This window comes from Epinephelus fuscoguttatus, linkage group LG18, assembly GCF_011397635.1.
Source record: "Epinephelus fuscoguttatus linkage group LG18, E.fuscoguttatus.final_Chr_v1".
NCBI lineage: Eukaryota > Metazoa > Chordata > Actinopteri > Perciformes > Serranidae > Epinephelus > Epinephelus fuscoguttatus.
The window spans coordinates 1,871,016-1,896,552 of NC_064769.1; the positions used below are offsets into that span (position 1 = coordinate 1,871,016).

A 25,537-nucleotide genomic window follows, 5' to 3' on the forward strand; every position below is an offset into this window, starting at 1 on the left:
CACAGCTGCATGCCTGTATCCTCTTTGAAGTTATACATTTGTCTTTCAGTTAAATTTTACATGAATATTCATTAATCAAAAATGGCTTGGTTAATTGTAACCAAACTTAAGGCAAATGTGCAGATGCTTTGTCCAAGCTTCGCAAAGCAGTCTTGGTATTTTCTGCCACTAAGGTGCGCGACATGTGGAAAGTTTATATCTCATTAACAGCTACAGAGATTCGTACTACAGAAATTCGCTTTGCGCCATCTAGGGTCATGACTCATAAACCGATGCATGAAATTTGGTGATGATTCCTTAAAGTGGACATGGCTTATTACAATTAATCTAAATATCAAGACATTACATTTCAAAGCTTCAACTTGAATTATCGTCACGAGGTTGTATGCCTCCATGTACCAATCATGTTTCTCTTAAAGTTTGCATTAGTGTCTGCAAAAACATGGATGCTTCACACACATCTTCCTCCTGAGAGCAAAGAAGATCTATGCAATCAGCACGGTTTCAAAGTGGACAGTTAAAGTTAGTGTTACCAATTCAGTATCTGACCAAATAGTACTCCTTCTGTTCCTGAGATATGACATTGACTTAATGGCCAGAAAAGTGTTTCATGTAGAACATTATGATGTCACTGTGAAGTTGACCTTTTGGATATAAAATCACTTCATCATTATATATGATTAGACATTTGCGTGAAATTTTGTCACAATTACCGTAGGTTATAGCCAAAAACATGTATTGTGAGGTCACACTGACCTTTGACCTTCCACCACCAAATTCTAATCAGCTTAATTTTTTTGTTCATGTGGACTTTCATGTCAAATTTGAAAAAAATTCCTTAAGGTGTTCTGGAGATATAGTGTTCACAAGAATGAGATGGACAAGGTCACTGACCTTGACCTTTGAGCATCAAAAACAAATCACTTCATCCTTAAGTCTGACTGGATGTTTGTGCCAAATGTGAAGAAATTCCTTCAAGGTGTTCTTGTGATATCACGTTCACGAGAACAGACAGATGGATGGAAAACCTGAAAACATAATACCTCCAGCCACAGCTATTGCTGGCATTGAGGCATAACAAAATGTTCAAAAGTGAGATATCCTGACTTTTAATCCCCAGTATGGGTCTAGCTCTGAAAAACACTGGATCCTACATTTGACATAATACAGCTAATAGTCAGATATGGAAGAAAGTAGGTTGATGAGGCAAACATTTATCTGGTAAAACAAATTTTTGTTTTTTTGTCTAAAGATATATGCACATTGTTTTGCAACTCTTAGTGAATCTTTTTTAATAATGAAAAACTGTGTATGCCAAGGGCAAGGACAGTGGGCTGATGATGTATGGACTAAATCAAAACTGCCTATAACAATAAAAAGAGAATATGGTACGGAGAACTATGTTATGTATTACTCGTCTTAAAAAGAAAGTTCTGCATGTGCTGAGCAGAGATCTGTTATTTTACCTTTGACTGTTTAAACTTGGATGGTGTGTTGATCTAAAAGCAAAGCGTAGCTGTCCAGTGTGTGTCTAAAGGATATCGGCCAGGTGGGGGTGCTATAGTTAAGGTTCAAATATTCAATTTCGGAAAAGTCATGCCGCTCACACAGTAGGTGTTTCTCAATGTCAAGGAAGGATCCTCAAATGGCCGAATATGAAGGACGTTACGTCTTCGACCCCTGCCGAAGGACTGTTCCAATGTCAAGGATCGAAGGATGCATGTGTGGATCCTCCGCGAGTATAAAATCCCCACAGTACACGTTTTGCTGGAAGTGTGGGCAGGGCCTCCTCAATGAAACCTGCGCCAACGGAGCTTGGAAGGATTTAGATGAATATGTCATTTATTTGGATTAATGTCTCCACCTGAGTTTTTATCATACATGGGTGAAATAAATACTGACAGAAACCTCATAATTTACACTTTCCGATGTGTCCACTGCCACATAATGAGATTTTTTAAATGACTGTGATTCGGTGTGTGAGTCTGTTTATATACTGTAAATGATAATTTAGAACTTTTTCAGCTGTTGTCTTTACTCCATTACCCCACTTACTCTTAAATATGATCAGAAATACTGTATATTCTCCATAAAAGTCACGTGATTCTGACAATAGTGATTTGTGTGTTTAAAACTGTCCAACAACATTACAGAGTGCCAAAATTATCACAGTAACTGAAACCCCCTCAGTCTGCTGAGGGTTAATGATGATCACGTGGGGACACTTGTTAGCCCGTTCCAATGTGTGTTCACTGAATGCTAGGGAGGACAATTGCCTTGCCTCTGCAGGATCCTTCCTGCGAGATCAAGGATCCCTTGACTTTGAGAAACACCCAGTAAGTCTGACTGGCTCTAAATTCAATCCACATGTGCAGCCCAGTGTACTTTACAAAAAAGCCTGAAAACCATTAGTGTCCACTTGACCAGATTCTCTGCAATTTTTATTTAAGGTTTGGGTCTGATTTGTTCCAGGTTTGGATAATTACTATACAAAGCTCATCAAAAGTTATCAAAAGCTTGTTAATGTGTCATTGCATTTGGAAGGTACTGACCAATTAACTTTAAAGGGGGTGTGTTTCAACACATAAATAGACTCAACTCCTTGCAGGGAAATGTCCAAATAAGTACTAGCAACAAGCTCTGAAAGTTTCATTCAAAATGGCCCCTAAGGGACACTATAAATGCAAAAAATGGGCATAGTATAAAGCATATTGGACTAAAAATCAGTAACTGTTTGTCCAATCACTACAAAACTTGCAGGATATGTTTCATAACAACATTGAGTCACCTGAGGTTTTTATTTCTGAAATCACTCAATACGGGGTGCCACCAGTTCCAAACAAGTGCAATGGCCTGGCACAAAATATGACCATAAACCAATGACACTTTGTCCAAACATCAACAAACTTTGTAGATTTTTTTAATTAAACTATTGAAGCATGTTTCCAAATTGTTTTTTGCAACTGAACAATAGGGACAAACAGAGTTGCCAAGAGGAGTGTAGTCCAGCAGAGTTTTGGACCTAAATAAATGAGCATCTGTCTGATCATCATAAAACCTGTTAGTCATTTTTATGTAGGTGTTGTAAACTGTCAAAGTCTTGATCCTTCACAGATTTCAACTTCAAACCCCTCTACGCTGGCCTGAATTGCCGCTTGCAGCTATATTTAGGGCCCGAGCGACGACGAAGTCGTCCGCGGAGGACCCTATTGAAATCGCGCTGTTTATCATTATTATTATTATTATTATTATTATTGTTATTATTCTTGCGACATTTCGTGCCCCAATTTCGCCCCTTTCCCAAATTTAAAAATGCTTCTAACTTTCAGGCCCCCGCGACTGCATTGGGGGAGCAAGGGCCCGATCACAGCTGCTTGCAGCTTTAATTTATTATTATTATTATTATTATTATTATTATTATTATTCCTCCAAATGAATTGCCTTTTTGGGAGGCTTAACATACCCGAAAACTCATGAAACTTTGCACACATCTCAGAACTGGTGAAAAATTTGATATTTTAAGGGTCTCGTGTGCGGGTTCCAAAAAATGGCTCAGTAGCGTCCCCTACAAAAGTTTGAGGAAACAGCCCCTGAAGCTAGTTTAACGTACATGTATGAAACTCGGCAGGCTTATGTAACAGTCCAAGACCTACAAAAAAGCCTCTTGGAGGCATGCTGTAAACCCAACAGGAAGTCGGCCATTTTGAATTTACTGTGCAATTTTGATGCATTTTTGGCCATTTCCAGGGGTCCTAAATGAACGAACTAGTCCTAGAGATTTCATCCAATCGACTTCAAACCTTGGTCTTGGCTTTTGAGTTTTCATCAAACGCTGTCACCGTGGCGCCGCCTTGTTCGCCATTAAACACGATGTTGTTTTGAAGGGACAAGGGATGCTTGAAAACTCACCAAACGTGGCATACACATCACAGGTCACAAGTCCTGTTGTCTGATGTGATTTTTGTGCTTTGATGCACCAAGATGGCTCAACAGCGCCCCCTAGAATATTTCAATTAGGCAGCCCCCAAAGCTGCTTTGACCTGCATGTATGAAACTTGATAGGCACCTGTAACACTCAATCACGTTCAAAAAAGCCTCTTGGAGCCATGCTCCAAACCCAACAGGAAGTTGGCCATTTTGAATTTACTTGTGCCACTTTTGTGCATTTTTGGCCATTTCCAGGGCTTGTAAATTAACGAACTTGTTCCACAGATTTAATCAGATTTGCTCCAAACTTGGTGGATGTAAGCGTGACTACGTTGTGACCAAAAGATATCACAGGATTTGCCCAATGTTGAATGGCGCGCCCGCTGCTGAGCATTGAATCTTGAGGTCTCGCCATGAAAAACGAAATTGCTGTAGCTTTGGCATAAATGGTCCTGTCTCCACCAAACTTGACATGATTCATATTAGTCCTGCCCTGAACACATTTTCATTGCCATATTTCCTGATACTCATAGACCCACCTAGTGGCAACAGGAAGTAGGTCTCATCAAACACTTATTTTTCGATTTATCTGAAAGTTACATGCTGTTGTGTATATTTGATGTACATGATGTATAATTAGTGCGCTCTCCAACTCCCTCTAGTGGAAAGAGGAAGTGATACAAAATGTGAAATGTCATTCCAGCACTATATCAAGGATATGCAGAGTCACTCCTGCATGCGATGTCTAACTTTGACAGAAATGATCTGACGCGTCAGAAGGCGTCCTGCCAGCCCCCCCCCCCCCCAATTTGCGTGAAAGTGTGAGGGCCCGTTCATTGCTGCTTGAAGCTTTAATTAGGGCCCGAGCGACGACAAAGTTCGATATTTTTGGGCGGTTGCACATGGTCGACGCGAAATGCCGAAATAGCGCCCCCTACAAATTTTCAAAAACCCCTCCCCTTGGGGTTAGTTTGTTGTAGGCAAACGAAATTTGGTACGCACATGTATCATACCGAGACGCACAAAAAAGTCTCTTGATGTCATGGTAAAATCCCAACAGGAAGTCAGCCATTTTGTTTTGAATTTTTTCATTACGGCAATTTCCTCAACTTAAATTTGAACGAACTCCTCCTAGCGATTTCGTCTGATCGACTTCAAATTGGCTACAGATCATCCTGACAACATGCTGATCAAAAGTTATTAAAAGCTTTTCTCTATGTCAAGAGGCGTGGCCGCTAGGGCGTGACAAATTTTGGCGACTTTTCGTTTTCTTAACATCGAATTTCGAACAGACCTCATGCCCACATACTTGATCTCAGCAGCTTCAAACTTGCAAGACATGATGATGACTCCGATCCGAATGCCTCAATATGTTAATATCCCACCTTACTCATAGCTCCCACCGGTGGTAACAGGAAGTGACCAGTTTTTACTTTAACATGGACTAATGCCACAAACTTGACCGCATCAACTTCATTCCACTTCTGATGCATGCAGAACAAGTTGGTGAAGCTACCTTATGAACCCTGTGAAGCTACGTCTAATGGTGTCCATGTGGTGGCGTGGCGACTATTGATCCCTCGCCACTAAATATGTTTGGCATTTTGATAGCTTCAACGACCTCATCTCCTCATGAAAATGGATACACAGGTCAAGAATGGCAATCTCTTGCATCTGATAGGGGCGTCACCCATGGGGAGGAACAAAATGCCTCCATAGCGCCCCCTTGAAATTTTCAAAAACCCCTCCCCATTGTTTTTTTTTTGGAGTTGGAACATGAAAATTGGTACAGATGTGTATGTTGTCCAGACACACATAAAAGTCTCTGGCACCAATGGTCTACTCCAAACAGGAAGTCAGCCATTTTAATTTTGACTTGTCATTTTGGCATGATTTCCACATGTTGTATTTTCACAAACTAGTCCTAGGGATTTCATCCAATCGACTTCAAATTTTTTACAGATCATCCAGAGACCATGCTGATCAAAAGTTGTGCTCTGCATACTGTAGGTCAAAGGGCATGGCTGCTATGGCGCTGCCATTTTTGATCCACCACCATGCATATTCAAGCAGCTCTCTCTCACACATAATTCATCCGTATATGATAAGAGCCCCGCCCTCAACGCCTCCATATGCTCGTAGGCAATTTTGCTCATGGCGCCCCCTTGTGGAAACAGGAAATGCCATCTTTTACACTGACAAACACCAACCTCAAGATCCTGACCTGATCAAGTGGCTACATGACGATCAAGCTGATGAATCTCCACAGTGACACCCGTGTCCTGTCATGTTGCAGGCTGCCGCGGCGACGACTTTTCATCCTTCGCCACGGAACATCAACTTGGTATAAATCCTTCACGCATTGTCCAATTTGCTCGAAATTTGACATGTGTGATGAGGGTCCACCCCTGAATGCACCTGGCCACATCTGGTTACGCTTGTAGCGCCACCTGGTGGATGAACGAAACATTGCGTTTTTTCGCTCCTGCCCTGTTTTTTCTCCCTTCTCACTTCGCGCCATAGCCCCCACGTGTTTCAGGCACCCACGGTTGCATGGAGGAGCGAGGGCCCGATCACAGCTGCTTGCAGCTTTAATTATTATTATTATTTTTCCGAGAATATAATCCCCAATTTTGCCCCTTTCCCAAATTCAAAAACTCACCAAATTTGGCACATGCATTTGGTCTGGTGAAAAATTTGATATTTTGGCAGTGTTGTATGTGGACGGGGCCAAATGGCGACATAGCGACCCCTAGAAAATTTCGTGCCTCGAGCCCCGCCTGTGAGTTTCACCTACACGCATGAAAATTGGTGGGCTCATAGAACATGCCAAGATGCACAAAAAATCCTCTTGGACCCATGCTGTAAACCCAACAGGAAGTCGGCCATTTTGATTTGAATTTTTGACATGTTTGAACGAATTCCTCCTAGGGATTTCGTCCGATCGACTTCAAATTTGGTACAGATCATCATGAGAACATGCTGATCAAAAGTTATTAAAAGCTTTACACTATGTCAAGGGCCGTGGCCGCTAGGGTGTGATAAACTTTGGCAACATTTCGTTTTGTCACCATCAAATTTCGAACGGACCTCACGCCCACATACTTGATCACAGCAGCTTCAAACTTGCTGGACATGACGATGGCTCCGCCCCAAACGACCAGATATATTAATATCCCACCTTACTCATAAGCTTTATTCCACTTCTAATGCATGCAGAACAAGTTGGTGAAGCTACCTTATGAACGCTGTGAAGCTACGTCTAATAGTGTCCGTGTGGCGGCGTGGCGACTATCGATCCCTCGCCACTAAATACGTTTGGCTTTTTGATGGCTTCAACGATCTCATATTCTCATGAAAATTGCTACACAGGTCAAGAATGGTGAGCTCTTGCATCCCATAGGGGCGCCACCCATGGGGGGGACAAAATGTGTCTATAGCGCCAGCTTGAAATTTTCAAAAACCCCTCCCCATAGGGGTTTTCTTGGAGTAGGAAGATGAAACGTCACACCATGTCAGGGTTAACTTACTCTGAGTTTTCACATAACCGCTTCAGTGATGCGTGCTGCTGGCCCCTGCAGTGGCGCGGGAGAGCAAGGGCCCAATCACAGCTGCTTGCAGCTTTAATTTGTCTTTGTTCCTTTTCCACATGTTTTGTATATGCAAGACCTGAAGATGACTGTAATATAATGGTGTCATGTGGGACGGGCCAAATGACTGACATGACACTGAAATAAAAAGTAAAAGACAACATCTTTTCATTCGACCCTCCCTGCCTGGTAAACACTCCAGTCTTTCAAACTCCAAACCTCCACTTTTTAACTCAGGTTTTCTGTTAGACGTGTGATGTCTACAAGCCCAAGATGACATAACCCTGATGACATCATCATGACATCGTCAGGGTTATTTTATCACACTGAAGAGCACTGTGAAGAAATCTATATACTCTATAAAAATGGAAATAGTCAAGTACCAGTACAGTACCAGTACATTTGAACTGTACTTTAGTACTATTCATGAATAAATGTGCTTTACTTAGGCTTACTGCCACTAATGCTATCTTATATCCAGTACGTCAGTATATGATATTTGTATGAAAGAAGAATTGAGACAAAAGCACCAGAACATTTTTTTATGCCCAGACTAATCCTTAACTGTCAGAAAAAGAGCAGCATGGCACAGCAAAGACATCCAGCCATAACTCACCTTTAGCACTATTTCATTTACAGTAGCAGCATCAGACTCAAAGTAGAGAGGCTTGTAGTCATGGTTGCTGAGATAAGTGAGCTTAAATATTGCATGACCTGTAAGACACAGAGGAAAAGCATGTTAAATGAGACAGGTGGCTGATAACAGAAATGATGCACAGTTGACAGGAATCACTTCTCCCTGTCTACACATCTGCAGCCATGTCTTTGTGTGATCTGAGTACATGTCAGATGTCTTAAGAGTGGAGGATGACGACTGGCTGCAGGATGTGAGCAGGGATGCCCGCGAGTAGACATCTAAATGATTAAACGTCCACTACCTTGCTAGTCAGACAAAATATTAGTTGGTTAAACCTATTAGTTTTTATTTATATACAAGACCACATAACTGTCATGCAGCCTCCCGCCACTAGTGGGTGCTACAGAGCCGTCAGACAGCGGTCCCCCTCCCTGCAGTAATGCTCGAGTAGACTGGAGTTTTAACACAGCACGGTGGGAAATTGGAGAGATGTCCTCTAGCAAAATCAGCGCGGTTTGGCACTACTTTGATCAAGAAAATGAATTCAGCAGCAATTCATCTTTTCTGAGATGTTATATAATTCCTTAACTGTAAGTGAATGTTGTCAGATAGTGTGCAGGGTTACATTCATACTGCATGGTGCAAAATGCCTCTCAATTCAGCTCAAATTTAATTAAAATGAAGATGCTGTTTTATTAACTTTAAAGTGAGTTGCTATCATTTTTGTTGGATAATCTGCAAGGTTCAATGTGCCTCACATTTCAGAGGCAATTTATTTATTTTAGATCTTATTTTAGTGGTTACCTTTTGACTGAGCTGCCGTCATGTTCACATTCCTACCACACGGCACAAAGTGTCTCGTACTTCAGTGGCATTTAGAATCCAACATGGTTGTTGAAAATTGTGATAGGCTTCAAAGGGCTCTTAAAGGGAAATTTCAGTTTATTTCAACCCGTCTCTTATCGTCCTAAGTTTGGTTCAAGTGACTAGTGACATACAGATAATAGTTAGCATGTTAGCCATTAGCCTAGATACAGCCAAAGCGTCAGACCTGTTAAAACGTAAGAGAACGGGCATCCATTCAAGTGCAAAGTTAGTCCACTAAACAAGCTTTTTTTCCCACAAAGACCGCCTCATATCGTTAGGATAAATGTCAGAGAACATATAGAAAACGACATGTAAACGTGTAGTCTTACCTTACCGGTGTGCTGCCATGTTTGTTTACAATGTAGCTCTGCTCTCCAAAGCGCGGCCGAAATATCGCGAGAACAAGCAGCGATCTCATAGCGTGCCTGAACAAGCAGCAACAGCTGGAAGGCAGAACCGGACGGTCGCCTGAACAGAGGAGGAGGAGGAGAGAGCGAGGCGCAACAGGTAACGTTAGAGGGCGAGAGAGGAGGAATGGCTGCCACAAGGCTTTAGCTCTGGAGACTGATGGTGTACCTGTGAATGCTGTGCCCCAGTGCCCACAGAAGAGGAATGCCTCTGTTGCAAGGAATGGGAGCGGTTGCAGCCTTATTTTCAAGGTCTGGATGTGACCGAGGACGAGACACCTCCGCCTGGAGTAACGTTAGTATCCAGCTGGGCTTTATCTAGAGCTGGCAAGATATATTTCAGCTGCGCTTTGGAAAGCAGAGCTAGAGGGATAAACAACAAACATGGCACCACACTGGTAAGGTAAGACAAGACAACACGTTTACATGTCGTTTTCTATATGTTCTCTGACATTAATCCTAATGATATGAGGTGGTCTTTGTGGAAAAAAGCTTGTTTAGTGGACTAACTTTGCACTTGAAGGGATGCCCGTTCTCTTACGTTTTAACAGGTCTGACGCTACGGCTGTATCTAAGCTAACGGCTAACATGCTAACTATTATCTGTATGTCACTAGTCACTTGAACCAAATTTAGGGCGATAGGAGAAGGGTTGAAATAAACCGAAATTTCCCTTTAATGCACACAATATTTTTTAGGACAATGCTTCATATACTTAATAAATTGTGCTAAATGTTTTCTGAGTGTTTTCTCTTTTTTTGACTAGTCCACTAGTCTTAATTAAAATTTTCGTTTGGTCAACAGGGAAATTAGTCGCCAGGAACAAACCTACATGTGAGCAGGGCAAAAAAAAAAAAAAAAAAAAAAAAAAAAAAAAAGGGCATATTGCAAGTGATCATGATGTATAATTAGATAATGTGCCTGCGCCCATCTGTGTGCCCAGGGGCATATACGTCTTAAAATGATGTGTGGTCAGGAGCATTGTTGGTGCTTTGCTATTTTGAGGCAGCTGAAAGCTATTGCACTACACAAGTTGACCTTTGACCTTTTGGATATAAAATGTCATCACTTCATCATTTTATCTCATTACACATTTGTGAGAAATTCTGTCATAATCAGCATACTAAGTCTTGAGTTATAGCTAAACATGTTCCATGAGGTCACAGTGACCTTGACTTTCCACCTTCAACCACCAAATTCTAATCAGTTTATCCTTGAGTCCAAGTTGACTTTTGTGCCAAATTTGAGGATATTCCCTCAAGGTGTTCCTGAGACATTGTGTTAACGAGAATGGATGAACGGATGAATGGACTGACAGACAGACAACTTGAAAACATAATGCCTTAAATTTTTGGCCTTAGCTATTGCCAGCACAGAGGCATAAAAGAGTTTGTTGAAAAAACCCTGTAGATGTATGTTTTCTGTGTTGTACATAATCTTGATTGTAGCATTTGTTTGTGTATGTGAATGTGTGTAAACAAGCATTGAGGAACGTGGTTTCTACTGTGAATTTCATGTGTAGATGTGGAAAGTGAGACACTGTTTTTGTGGGCCACTCACTGGGGCTTCTTTCCTCTACAAGATCACAGGCACAAAGATGGTCTGAGTCGATAGAGATGGGTTTCTGCCGAATCCAGAACTTAGTACTGGCCTTCTGACTGGTGACAGGATCAATCTCCACTTTCTCACCTGAAATGCCTTAAGAAACAGTTGTATGAACACATGACCACACAGAGAACCACCCATTGTTTGGACTACAAGCAAAAGAGCACCTGAATACAGTATGTTGTCATTTTACATATGCTGTCATGTATAAAAAGACTCAAAATGAACACTGTAAGCAGATAACTTGATTACTGTAAGCAAATTATTTTAACAGCATTTGTATAGGAAATATTCTGTTGATCCATATAAGCGTTTGATTACTATAACTGTGATCACTACCAGCTGTTTCCACTGTGTGATAGGTGAGGGGATGATATAGTCATTAGTGTAGAGGGTAAACAGGAAAGGATTTGGGACAAACTTTTGGAGCTGGAGAAAAATTATGCATATTTGAGTACAGTCTGCAGTATGTACCTAGCTGGACATCTGTGGTGAAGCGCAGCTTGTGGATCATGCTGATCTTAAAGGACTTATAGTGGTGACTGCTCAACATGTCTTGAACTGTGGTGATGTCAATGGGAGGGTCTTCCTCAGAGCTCTCCTCGCCCCTGGAGCCTTGAGACAGAAGAGAAATCAATTTAAAAAAAAATAAAAAATAGAATTACCGCCTTGCGGTTGTATGCCTTTGTGATTCTGTCAAGTTGCAAAAACATGGATGCTTCACAGCAAGATTTCAAGGTGGACATCCAAGATTAATGGACCAAATGTCGCCCCTTCTGTTCCGAGGAATGGTGTTGAATAGTGGCCAGAAAAGGTTTTTTTGCAGAACATTATGATGTCACAGTGAAGTTGACCTTTGACCGTTTGGATATAAAATGTGATAATTTCATCATTCAATTCAATTACACATTTATGTGAAATTGTGTCATAATCAGGATATGAATAATTGAGTTTTGGCTAAAAACATACTTTGTGAGGTCACAGCGACATTGACCTTTCACCTTGAACCACCAAATCCTAATCTCGTTCTTGAGTCCAAGTGTACATTTGTGCCAAATTTGAAGACTTTCCCTCAAGGTGTTCTTGAGATTGCCTGGCATTGCCAGACCCAATTCGCAAAACACAAATGGGTCCGGACACGGACTGTACATTTCCTCTATTCCCGAGGGGCGGTATCAATTGCTGTCACTCAAAGTGCCCCTTCACGCAATTCGAAAGACAGAAAACCAATCAGAGTAAATGAAATGTGTGGTGTAGACTAGCACAACGCCACTGTAAACAGACCAGCAAGCTGCAGCGGAGATGAGCTGTGATGATGTCTGGGAAAGAGTGTTGCTGTCTTTGCTGATTTCCTCCTCACTGTCGATTCTGAGTTGCATGGTTGTGATTCCCAGCTTGGTCGCTTTCCTAACCTGCTCCTTCATGAGAGCAACTAGCGGAGAAACAACAATAGCCACTGGGTTTTCACTGAGTCCCATCTTTTTCCCGATCAACGGAGCTAGTTGGTAAATCAAACTTTTACCAAACCCCATAGGAAGGATGGCAAACACATCCTTTTTTTCAATAAAAGCTTTCAGTTCAGCCGTTTGTTCTGCTTTTAAAGAAAATATACATTCCAGTTCGTTCAACACATTCCATCGCAGTTTCAAAATCAGTAGCCATGTTGGTTGTTTACGAAATGCATTCACTCCGCCCCTTGTCCCTCCTATTCTGATGACGTGATTTCAAATAACCTGCCCCAAAGTAATAAACAGTTGTGATTGGCCCGGTAAGCTTTAACCGATGCTAGAATGCACCTTTATGATTGCATGGCCAGACTGATCTGCGGAGCAAAATAGAATATGAGCTCGCGAGATTAGGATGGTTTCACCAGGCTATTCTTGAGATACCGTGTTGACATGAATGTGACAGATGGGGTCACACTTGCCTTGACCTTTGACCACCACATTTTGATCAGTTCATCCTTGACTAAAAGTGGATGTTTGTGCCAAATTTGAAGAAATTCCCTCAAGGTGTTTTGAGATACGACATTCAGGAGAATAAGACAGAGGCAAGGTCACATAGACATTGACCTTTGATCACCAAAATCTAATTAGTTAATTTTTGAGTCCAAGTGGATGTTTGTGCCAAATTTAACACATGACCTATCACTGATGAGTAGGGCTGCACAATTCTGCTGTGTTTATTTTGGGGACATCTGAAGAGATTGGGGGAGATGTGTTGGACCAAAAGAGATACACCTAATTTTTCACGAGTTGCAAATAGTAAGTGCACATTTATCCGTGTAACAAACACAGGAAGAGGGGGGCATATCTTTGATGTAAATAAATCTATTACAGCAGAGAAATATGTGGTGAAAAGAAAAAACTTCTTAAGGACAACAAAATATGTCAGAGTTGTGGAAACTTAGCAATGCTGGGGAAGTCCAAATATATATATATACAGTACGGGCCAAAAGTTTGGACACACCTTCTCATTCAATGCGTTTTCTTTATTTTCATGACTATTTACATTGTAGATTCTCACTGAAAGCATCAAAACTATGAATGAACACGTGGAGTTATGTACTTAACAAAAAAAGGTGAAATAACTGAAAACATGTTTTATATTCTAGTTTCTTCAAAATAGCCACCCTTTGCTCTGATTACTGCTTTGCACACTCTTGGCATTCTCTCCATGAGCTTCAAGAGGTAGTCACCTGAAATGGTTTTCCAACAGTCTTGAAGGAGTTCCCAGAGGTGTTTAGCACTTGTTGGCCCCTTTGCCTTCACTCTGCGGTCCAGCTCACCCCAAACCATCTCGATTGGGTTCAGGTCCGGTGACTGTGGAGGCCAGGTCATCTGCCGCAGCACTCCATCACTCTCCTTCTTGGTCAAATAGCCCTTACACAGCCTGGAGGTGTGTTTGGGGTCATTGTCCTGTTGAAAAATAAATGATCATCCAACTAAACGCAAACCGGATGGGATGGCATGTCGCTGCAGGATGCTGTGGTAGCCATGCTGGTTCAGTGTGCCTTCAATTTTGAATAAATCCCCAACAGTGTCACCAGCAAAACACCCCCACACCATCACACCTCCTCCTCCATGCTTCACAGTGGGAACCAGGCATGTGGAATCCATCCGTTCACCTTTTCTGCGTCTCACAAAGACACAGCGGTTGGAAGCAAAGATCTCAAATTTGGACTCATCAGACCAAAGCACAGATTTCCACTGGTCTAATGTCCATTCCTTGTGTTTCTTGGCCCAAACAAATCTCTTCTGCTTGTTGCCTCTCCTTAGCAGTGGTTTCCTAGCAGCTATTTGACCATGAAGGCCTGATTTGCGCAGTCTCCTCTTAACAGTTGTTCTAGAGATGGGTCTGCTGCTAGAACTCTGTGTGGCATTCATCTGGTCTCTGATCTGAGCTGCTGTTAACTTGCCATTTCTGAGGCTGGTGACTCGGATGAACTTATCCTCAGAAGCAGAGGTGACTCTTGGTCTTCCTTTCCTGGGTCGGTCCTCATGTGTGCCAGTTTCGTTGTAGCGCTTGATGGTCTTTGCAACTCCACTTGGGGACACATTTAAAGTTTTTGCAATTTTCCGGACTGACTGACCTTCATTTCTTAAAGTAATGATGGCCAATCATTTTTCTTTAGTTAGCTGATTGGTTCTTGCCATAATATGAATTTTAACAGTTGTCCAATAGGGCTGTCGGCTGTGTATTAACCTGACTTCTGCACAACACAACTGATGGTCCCAACCCCATTGATAAAGCAAGAAATTCCACTAATTAACCCTGATAAGGCACACCTGTGAAGTGGAAACCATTTCAGGTGACTACCTCTTGAAGCTCATGGAGAGAATGCCAAGAGTGTGCAAAGCAGTAATCAGAGCAAAGGGTGGCTATTTTGAAGAAACTAGAATATAAAACATGTTTTCAGTTATTTCACCTTTTTTTGTTAAGTACATAACTCCACATGTGTTCATTCATAGTTTCGATGCCTTCAGTGAGAATCTACAATGTAAATAGTCATGAAAATAAAGAAAATGCATTGAATGAGAAGGTGTGTCCAAACTTTTGGCCTGTACTGTATATATATATATATATATATATATACACATATATATATATATATGTATGTATATATATATATATATATATATATATGCACACAGTTTCACAGCTTTGAAATTTGCATCACCTGACTTTTCCTAATGATTGTGAACAAGCCATAGCCCTGACAAGCTAATTAAGGTCTGAGCGTGATAAACGTTGTCTGAGAGCTCGAAAGTCTTGGGTTGCCCAAACTTTTGCATGGTGCTCCTTTTCTTTTTTTTCCACTCTAAAATTGTGCAAAACAAAATTAATAAATGAATCTTGCTTAAAATGTTGAAAAGCATGTTTCATCTTTAACGACATGCCTTTTGGAGATCTGTTTATTATAATATTATTATAATACTTACTTAACCATTCACAGTAAATGAAATTTTGACCATGGGTGCCCAAACTTTTGCATGCTACCATACAACCTCTGTCAGATAAAACATGAAGTGGAGCTGGCGGAGTGTTACCAGCTGCGGAGCCATTCGTTGGGAAGATAAGGCAGTTGTCGTTATCAGGGAAGTCAACTGACCTACTTGGATTACTTACTGTTTTCTCTGACCAGGCAAAACTCCAGGGTGCTCTGGCTCTCCAGTGTCGAGTCCAGGTCAACTGCCACATTTGGCTCAGTTTGCTTCTCCAGACGGTACATGGGTCCTGTTGAAGAATGATGCTGTGAAAACGCAGCAAGACACCTTAACTTTTTCAAAGTTTTTAAGTTAGGTGAGGAAGAACTCTCATTCTTGTTTATGAAGTAAAATTTCATCATAATGGATAATTCTGTTTTACATGGTGGGTTTATTTTCAGTTCAGTTTTTGGCCAGCAGTCCTATTGGTAATAATAAGGCACTGACAAACAGAGTTGACTGTTGGATTGACCAACCTGTCTGTCTGATAGCTCATATTTGTTGACTTCTCATCTCTGACTTCTTTTTGGTGATGTCACCATGTTTTAACCACACAGCTAATAGGAATAGTTATGATCAGCAAAAGGAATGGTAGGTACAAAGAAGCATACATGTTTATTCAAATTTTTGTTCTTTTTTTTTTTTTTTTACTTTAACTTTGACATAAGACTTTCTTGTGCCTGCTTTTCCCAGCACTGTACACTATCAGATAACAGCATATGATACAGCCCGCAGTAACACCATAAACAACATCATATACAGTAGCACACAGTAACAACATGCAATGACAGACAGCAGTAAGGCCTGTTTAGTGAGGCCTGTACAGTGAGGTGTGCTTCTTAACTATTGCTTTATTCACATACTCTTGTCACAGTGGGGTATTTACAGATGTATTTCATATCATAGAACAAAATGTGAAAGTGTCTTTAGCTTGTATTAACAGATCTTAATTCAGGCATCTAACCAAAAGCCCATTCAAAAAGCCCATCGACTTCAAGACAAGGGAACTGCAACTGCTAATATGCTGACTTCCACACCTTAGTATTCATTTGGAATGTTCTATTGACTATTACGCGTTACAATATCAGAAAAGGTGCCGTCACCCTTATGAGGAGAAGATGGAAATAAGATGCCCATTAAAACTGAGGTGACTATTAATTGCTTCAATGTCAGAACGGGTGCCGCCACAATAGACGGCTTTCTTGTTTACAAACATTACTAGCTGCGCGCTAGCCTCGCGTCACCAGGCTCTTCAAGCGAAGAGCCTGGTGTCTATTCACTCTGAATTTTGTCTGGATTCTGGTTCCAGTCTAGGGAGCGGATGTGGTATTGACCAAATTCACCAAACTAAAAGTGTTCACCATAGTAAAACTTTATATTCTGGCGCACAATCGATTTGGGGTGATGAGGGGTGTAAGAAAATCGATTAACTTAATGGCTTGGGGCTTTTCTTGTAAATTATATTCTTTAAATTAAAAGTTTCACCACATTTTTATTAGCTTGGTGCTTTTATTTTTACGGAAAGGCACATCCATCGAATTCCGGATCCTGTCTCACTCGCCCTGGTTCCGTTTCCTTACCAAAACGGCCACTAACGGCCCCAGACTAGCTGCGCGCACATCTAGGGGGAAAAAGGCTTTGGTTGCTGGTCACAAGGTTGTAGTCAACAATTGTAAACAGCAGATTTGGCATTGTTTGTAAGTTCTTGTTGACTCAATAGCCTTTCATTTGCATATTCATACATCATTATGGAAATTGTTAATTAATTATAATTGACAATTCGGGTAACATTTTATATTATGGTACTGTAATAAGCGTTAATTAATGCTTAATAAGCACAAATTAACAGTTAATGAGCACTTATAAGATGGTATAAGATGCTTATAAACATTAATAAGACAGTGTTTATTACAGCATAACTGACTGAGTTATAATTGCTTATAGGAGCATTATAAGCACGTAATAGAAACTTTGGTAAGTTTATAAACCTATACTAAATATTAATAAGATGTCTATTTACATTAATTATAATTTATAAGGGTTAATTATATAATAATAACCACATTTATTACTGATTTATAAGACAATATAAGACCCTATAATATGAAATTAATAAGGTAATTATTAACATTAATGAGACTATAAGAAGTTAATATAAATACCATATTACGGTTAATAAATGCTTAATTATGCACTTATTAATAGTAAATAATGATCCTTTGCAGCTACCGTATCTAAAGTGGGAACAGTGTCGTATAAAGGTTAATAAACTATTAATATGCACTTACTAACAGCTTATAATGCATCTTTGCAGCTACTGGATCTAAAGTGGGAACAGTGTTGTATAAAGGCTAATAAATTATTAACTGCACTTATTAAGAGCTCATAATGCATCTTTGCAGCTACTGGATCAGTGTAGTATAAAGATTATTAATATGCACTTATTAAGAGCTCATAATGCATCTTTGCAGCTATTGTATCTAAAGTGGGAACACTGTCGTATAAATGTTAATAAATTCTTAATATGCACTTATTAACAGCTCATAATGCATCTTTGCAGCTACTGGATCTAAAGTGGGAACAGTGTCTTGTTGACATTCATAAATTATTATGCACTCACTGAAGTTAATAATTCTATTAATTATGCACCTATTGCAACATCCAGATATCAATCATTATTTCAACATTAAAGAATTCCGATGCGTTCTTTTCACTGTAGTATGTTATTATTATTTTTTTTAGCAAAGGATCATGGGAATCTCATTTCCTCAAAATGGCATACTAAGACAAACATGAGTTATTTGAACTTAAAAATTTGAGCAGACTGATTCAGAGTTAGCTGCTTTATTCACTCGTGATGAGAATTCAGCCTACCAATTGTGGTAAAAACACAACATAAGGACATATTTTCTTTTCATATTGATTTTTTAATGCAACCACTAATGTCAAAAACAGAAAAAAGGATTGGAAACCCTAATAGTTGAGTTCTAAAAAAATGACAGATCTGAGTTAATTTGGCTTTTTCAAAAGATTTGTTACTTAGATTGACTGTTCGTGAGTACAGTGTTCCACAAAGCTCCCTGTAACCCATCAGTTTTATGAAAGTGAGTGACAAAAGTCTCAACATCGTCCAGACCAAAGGTGGCCGGGTCAGTGATGTCTTCAGGCCAGTTGCTTAGGTCAAACACGGTGGCAGCGGCCTTCAAGACACCCTTATCAAGATTGCCAAACTGCATGGTGAGGTTGTCACAGAAGCCATTGATTAGTTTATCTTTCACTTTGTGGAAGTCATCATCATCCACTTGTTTCCTGTTGAGTTTTACACCAGAGAAGGTGTTTCTGGGAAAAGGTCCCACTTCATCCAGGAACTGCTTCAGATGCTGACCTGAGACTGTCTGAAATACAGAAGAAAAAAACTTTCACTGTCACGACTGCTAAACATACACCATAGCATAATTCCTCTCTAGGGAGTTTATTTTGTTTACCTGCATGGCTACAAGAGCCAGGGTCGTCTTCTGCAGTCCATCTGACACCATCTGCAATGTCAGCCCATCCCTCTGAAAGAGAAGGCTCAGAATTAAACCCATAAACACATTTGAAACTTCCCCCGTTTTTAATCCACAGCCTAGTACTGAATTACTCTCACAGTGGTTTCACAAAAGTGATAATAAAACACTTACACACTGAGCCTGATACAAACTTCAATTGCCAAAATGTATGAAATGCTCCTTTAACCTTACTGACAGAGGAATGAAGTCTATGGCATTAGCAAATCAGCAAGAGTTAGCATGAACATGACGCAGCCTATATCCATTAGCCTGTTCAACATAACACACAGCTCATCGATGCTCCTAACGCATTCACTCTGCTCATTCTGCTTTTCACTCACTTTACCTCACACAGAACGTCATTAGCGACGCAATTAGCTACTGAAGCTATTTCTAGTGGCACCCTCCACGAGCCGCGAAACACACACACACACACACACACACACACACACACACACACACTTAATCACGGTCAAAGTCAATGTCTCTGAGTGTCACAGTTACACACTAAGGTTCTGCTTAAACATACTACTGTTATCTGGGTGTTCATTATACTCAGCTTATCTGTAGGAAATTTAGAAACATGACTGGCTGCTAGTTCAAGTATGACCTTCATCTCTGTAGCTAAAGTTGCTAGCCTAATTATTACTGACTGAATGAACCGAGTAACTGTTACACCTCTTCTGATTAACTGTAACGTTATCATCATTATCATAAACATCAAAATTTAGAACACAGAGTCATATTTTATAACTTTGTAAGGCCATCATGTACATGATTAGCTGAGTTGCTAGTGTTAGCTGTCGCAAAGAACTAGAACTAGCTAAAGATCAACAAGCTAACATTAGCTTATAGCCTACTTTAACAAACTAACTTACCACAGGGGCAGAAACAGATGAAACATCGTCTTCAGAATCCTGAAGGCAAGCGTCGCATCCTACTCCAACTGGAGCGGCACTGGAGGAGTTTGCATCAGCTTTTTCAACCATCTCAGCATTGCTAGGTTCTGTGCTCTAATGTGGAGTGGCGAGCATAGGTGGTGAGTGGCACCTATGCATCCATGCAGCGAGTTGAGTTGTGTGTGTGTGTGTGTGTGTGCATGCACGCGCGTGTGGAGACAGATCAGGTGCCGCAAAGGCCACTGTGTTTTTGTTGTTCATAAGTTTTTACTGAAATTATTCAAGCGACAAAAGCGACGTTCAGATACCCATACGTAATGACGTTGTAAATAACAGCCATTTTGATATTGCTTTGACTTTTTTTTTTTTTTTTTGCTGTCCCGGAATTGTCCCAGACACATCATCTTTGTGTCTCAGTAGCAATTTTTATAGTGCCCGGGACATCGGGACACCGTTAGTTTCGAGCCCTGAGAGCATATTAATAATTTATTAACCTTTATATGACACTGTTCCCACTTTAGATCCAGTAGCTGCAAAGGATCATTATTAACCTTATTAATAACACCTTATTAATTTAATCTGATAGGGTCTTACAGTGTCTTATAAACCAGTAATAAATGTGGTTATTCTATAATTAACCCTTATAAATCATAATTAATGTAAATAGACATCTTATTAATTAATATTATTATAATTATGCTATAATCAATTATAGTCTTATTAATGGTAATAAACATCTTATATCTCCTTATTTGACCATGGCTACGTTTAATGTTATATGCACACAAATACCTATTATTCCATATATGCAGTATTCCTAATTTGATGCAGGTCATATCAACAGCATATTCAGTTTGGATATTACGAATTTCCAAAATTGAGCATTTTCCGATTTGGACATGTGGGATATTATTCCCATTATGCCAATATTATTCAGGTTTTTCTATCTCCACAACACTGTCAGTGCTAGAGAAAGGTTTGGAAGCACAAATCATCAGAGGTTTGTATTTCTTTAAACAAAACACAATCATTTTGGGCTGCTAAGCCCAGGATGAATTGACACTACCATTGCAAAATAGTGTCGGGGAGAACTTGTTATGGTGGAACATTTGCACCTGGGGATGTAAGCACTGTCATTAAAATGGCTAATTCTATGCAATTTCAATTTCAATTCAATTTCAATTTTATTTATAAAGCCCAATATCACAAATCACAATTTGCCTCACAGGGCTTTACAGCATACGACATCCCTCTGTCCTTATGACCCTCGTGCAAAAGTGAACACCACAAAAACAGTAACAGAAAGACAAACATAATTTGATAATTGGTGCCCTAGAGGCAAAGCCTGACTATACTATAGCTCTGGAGGAACTCAAGTCATCTTGGTGTGAAGAAAACTTTCTCATCATTTCTTCTGGCTTTGTCTGAAAAGGGGTGAAGCAATGTATTGTAAAGCTTGCAACACCTGTCAGTTAACTGGAAAGCCTGACCAACAGATTTGACCAGCTCCATTGTACCCGATTCCAGTGGTTGAGAAGCCTTAGTACATCTCTAGGTTCCTATTGACAGTGATGTGTAAAAGTACTACGTGCTCCTGCTGCTTTTTCCTTTCCCTCCATTAAAACCAAACCTCTATGGAAGGCGCTGACTTTCTTTATGACTACCTTTGCTGTCCCAGAGTGGTGTAAACTGACCAGGGGAGTCATTTCATGTCTCACACTTTTTCTCAGGTGGTGAAACAATTGGGGCTCAAACATCAGGGGTCCAGTGCATACCATCCAGAGTCTCAAGGAGCCCTTAAACATTTTCATCACACATTGAAGTCTTTGTTGCGTTCCTATTGTACTGAACTCTTTCATGGTTGGAAAGAGGGCCTGCCTTGGTCGGTGTCACAGGGGAGCACAGGTTTCTGTCCTATTGACCTGGGCCCGTATTCACAAAGATTCTCAGAGTCCTCTCAGAGAGCTCCTAACTTAGCCTAAAAATTCCTAGCAAGGAATCTTAGCTTAAGAGTGATTCAGGAAGTTTCTGAGAGGAACTCTGAGCAAGGAGGGGACAGAAACTTTTACCCTAGTGAGGAGGTGTGGTTGAACCCGTTGCTAGGTATGACGCAGTCTTCTAAAAGCTGTGATTGGTTGTTACAAAGAGGAAAAAAAAAAAAAAAAAAAAAGAATTTGAGGAATTCTAAGATTTTTCTTAGAATGACGTCACTAAGAGCTACTTTTAGTCTTAGGATTCTTTGTGAATACGGGCCCTGATGTTTGGACACACAGTTCGGGGTCCATCGGCTGTGTTGGGTAATGAGTTGAAAAATGTTGAGCTGCCTGATAATGTGTCAAACCATGCAAATGATTTTCACTGCCTACTGTATATTGCCTGTGCTACTGCTCACAAATGTCTTAGCTGTGCAAAGAAAAAAATGAAGGAGCTTTTTGAACGCAAAACACAGAACCTGTCTATATAAGCCAGGGGATGAAGTTTTGGCTTTGTCACCTGTTGTACGGTCACCATTTGAGGCAAAGTGGGCCTTACACAATAAAAAACAATATGTTAGACAGGGATTATTTAGTATACACTCCAGATGAAAGGAAGAATGTGCAGTGGTACAATGTGAACTTATTTAAGCCCTATCATTCTGCTCACTCAGCCACTGAGGTAAAAGGTGATGGTTTCAACAGACAGTGTCACACTGGAGTTGATAATGTCAGTGGCCAAAGTTGGAGTTGGGCCTTCAGGTGATTTTTATGTTCCACCTGAGCCTATCCTTACAGGTAAAGTCAACAATTCTGATTACCTGCACCACCTCTACAGTGAGCTGGGTGACAGGGTGCCGGGTTATTGACAGTGACATACATGTGGGGGATGCTCAGCTTGTGAGACAACGTTCCTACAGGCTGCCCAAAGGCAAGCCTAAGCGGATGGAAAAAGAGGCAGAGTACATATTAGAACATGGGATAGCAGAAGCAGCACACTCTAGCTGGGCTATTTCCATGTCTGCTGGCAGATAAGGCTGATGTGTTGGACAGATTTTGCACAGACTTCAGAAAGATTTATGTTGCATCAAAATAAGACCTGAAATAAGGTTCTTCTTTTTCATCTGAATTCAGTGCATCTCCTAGAAGCAAAATATAAATTGTCCCTAAAATATAAGCTAACTAAAAATTAAATGCCATCACCATGAGTTCAGTGCTTCTTTTCAGATTTTAATGCATCGGGGATGCAGGACGTGTACCTAACAACATCACTGTGCTTTACTCAGCCTTAAGCCTCGTGTGGTCCAAGAAACAAGCAATATCTGACAGCATGCACAGAAAAACTAAACATATTGCAAGCACATCTGAAAAAACTCAAATTATTCATTACTGATGAAGTGGATATGGTTGAGGCAGATCTGCTTTATCACATTCAATGCTGCCTACAACATATTAGAGGCCTAACAGATCCAGACTCTCCCTTTGGAGGCATCAGCATCGAAGCTGTTGGCAAACTGTTCCAGCTAAAGCCAGCTGAACAAAGTCAGGTATCTGAACTTACCTCAGACAGCTATGCCAGACTGCATGGGTTGCTGTGGGAGGAAAACTTTCAAATGATGCAACTCACTGAAAACATGCGTCAAAAGGAAGATCAAAATGGTTAACGGACCTGCATTTGTGTAAAGCCTTTCTAGTCTTCCCACACATTTCTTTTGCATAACTGCTTCTTAGAGTCCACACAAACAGTTGTTCAGAAGTGGACACCAAATTGCTTTAATTAAGAAATCTAAAAAAGAGATGCTTTGTATCCAGCTAAAGCCCTGCATGTATTTAGGACAAACAAGAGGTCAATGGGCACAACTTGGAACGCTATTTTAATGTCACTGATACAAAGAAAGATATGTAGACTGGTCTTCCTAAAGTTGCTATTCTCTCCAAGCCCTCAAATACTGGATTGCGAACAGTTGTGTCTAGTCACTGGAGCTAGAGTCATGGTGACCGTGAACATCAATTCAATTCAATTTTATTCAACCCAATAGACATCAACATCATCTCCAGAAACTCTCACAGTCCAAAAGCATTGTTTCACTCAATAAATTCAGTCCTCAACCCCACTGTTGCTAACTGTCCTTTCTCGACCAGAGCCATTTGTGAGGTATTTGTAAACTTTTTTTCCTCAAAAATTAATCACATTCAGTCAAATATTTCATCACCTGCCAGTGATCCCTCCATGGTGTCTACCTGCTCTACCATCTTTACTGACTTTCAGCCTGTGTCTCTGTCCAACATTTATGATATCATCTAAGGCACTAAATCCACAACCTGCCCCTTGGACATTGTTCCTACACTCCTCTTAAAAGCTGTGTTGGAGACTGTAGGTCCCACAATCTCTCTCATTATCAATAGTAGTCACACAAATGGAACTGTACCATCCTGTTTTAAACATGCTATTGTTCAGCCTCTCATTAAAAAGCCAAACCTTGACACCTCTGTATTAAACAATTTTCATCCCATCTCCAAGCTCCCATTCCTGTCCAAAGTACTGGAGAAAACTGTCTACTCTCAGCTTGTGTCTCATCTAGCTAACAACAACATCATGAAGACTTTTCAGTCAGGTTTTAGGGCTCGACACAGCACAGAATCTGCCCTTCTTAAAGTGTCAAATGACTTACTGCTGTCTTTAGATAGAGGCAAATGTGCCATTTTAATACTATTAGACCTCAATGTGGCCATTGACACAGTTGATCATTGTATATTATTGAACCGTCTCCCAGAAATGGTTGGCATCCAGGGAACTGCCCTCAAGTGGTTTGCCTCCTATTTATCGGACAGGTCTTTTCTGTTGAGACCGGGAGGCCTGTCCTCCTCATCTGCCCGTATCACTTGTGGTGTAGTTCAAGGTTCCTTCTTAAGCCTGATTTATGGTCCTGCGGCGTACCTACGACGTACCTACGTCGTTGCCATGATGCCGTCGTGAACCCTTCAAACTTCTCTGTCACTCCATTTCGTCGCGGTGCAAATCACCGCCAGAGCGGCAGGAGGCTGCGTTCCTTTCCTGAATGGTTATCGTCGTCTCTAGTTGATTCTTCGTTTAGCTTCCGGCTTTTCCGCTCACAGAGAAATGAACGCGGAGCACGGACAGACGGCTCCGTCCGTATCTGTATTGAACGTTGAGCATAAATGGGCCTTAATACTGCAACATCTACATTGCAACAGAAGATGTTTAAAGATGGCGGGGATGGCGCAATCTGGAAATACGGAACCGGAAATGCGTTGCTACCAAGCAAACCAATCACAGCCCTCTCGGTCTGCGCTGGCTCTGCGTCGCCTCGACATGTAGTTACATTTTTGGGGAGGTGCACATCAGGCTACGCCGGGGGCTACGGCGAGCCTTCTGTGTAGGCACGTACCCTACGACATAGCGACATCGTTGATTTAACGCAGGACCATAAATCAGGCTTTAGGGACCATTTTATTTGTTCTGTACATGCTTCCATTGGGCTCCATTTTCCACCAGCACAAAGTCTCCTTTCACTGTTATGCCGATGACACACAAATTTATCTTCTGTTAAACCCAGGGGATTCCAGCATCCATCCT

At 40.8% G+C, this 25,537-nt stretch overlaps 1 protein-coding gene across 3 annotated transcripts in view; it reads right to left on the bottom strand.

Moving 5' to 3' along the window:
• Positions 1-25,537, bottom strand: part of mapkap1 (MAPK associated protein 1) — a 114,660-nt gene that overhangs the window by 13,922 nt on the left and 75,201 nt on the right. For 2 of the 3 annotated variants that reach the window (XM_049604060.1, XM_049604059.1), the window contains exons 8-11: positions 15,662-15,769; positions 11,507-11,647; positions 10,988-11,125; positions 8,134-8,231 (exon numbers count right to left, since the gene is read on the bottom strand). In XM_049604060.1, coding sequence (XP_049460017.1) covers positions 8,134-8,231; positions 10,988-11,125; positions 11,507-11,647; positions 15,662-15,769 — 485 coding nt within the window. Of the gene's footprint in view, positions 1-8,133; positions 8,232-9,350; positions 9,490-9,597; positions 9,792-10,987; positions 11,126-11,506; positions 11,648-15,661; positions 15,770-25,537 lie in introns of all 3 variants that reach the window. The other variant, XR_007451702.1, reaches the window with a different exon arrangement.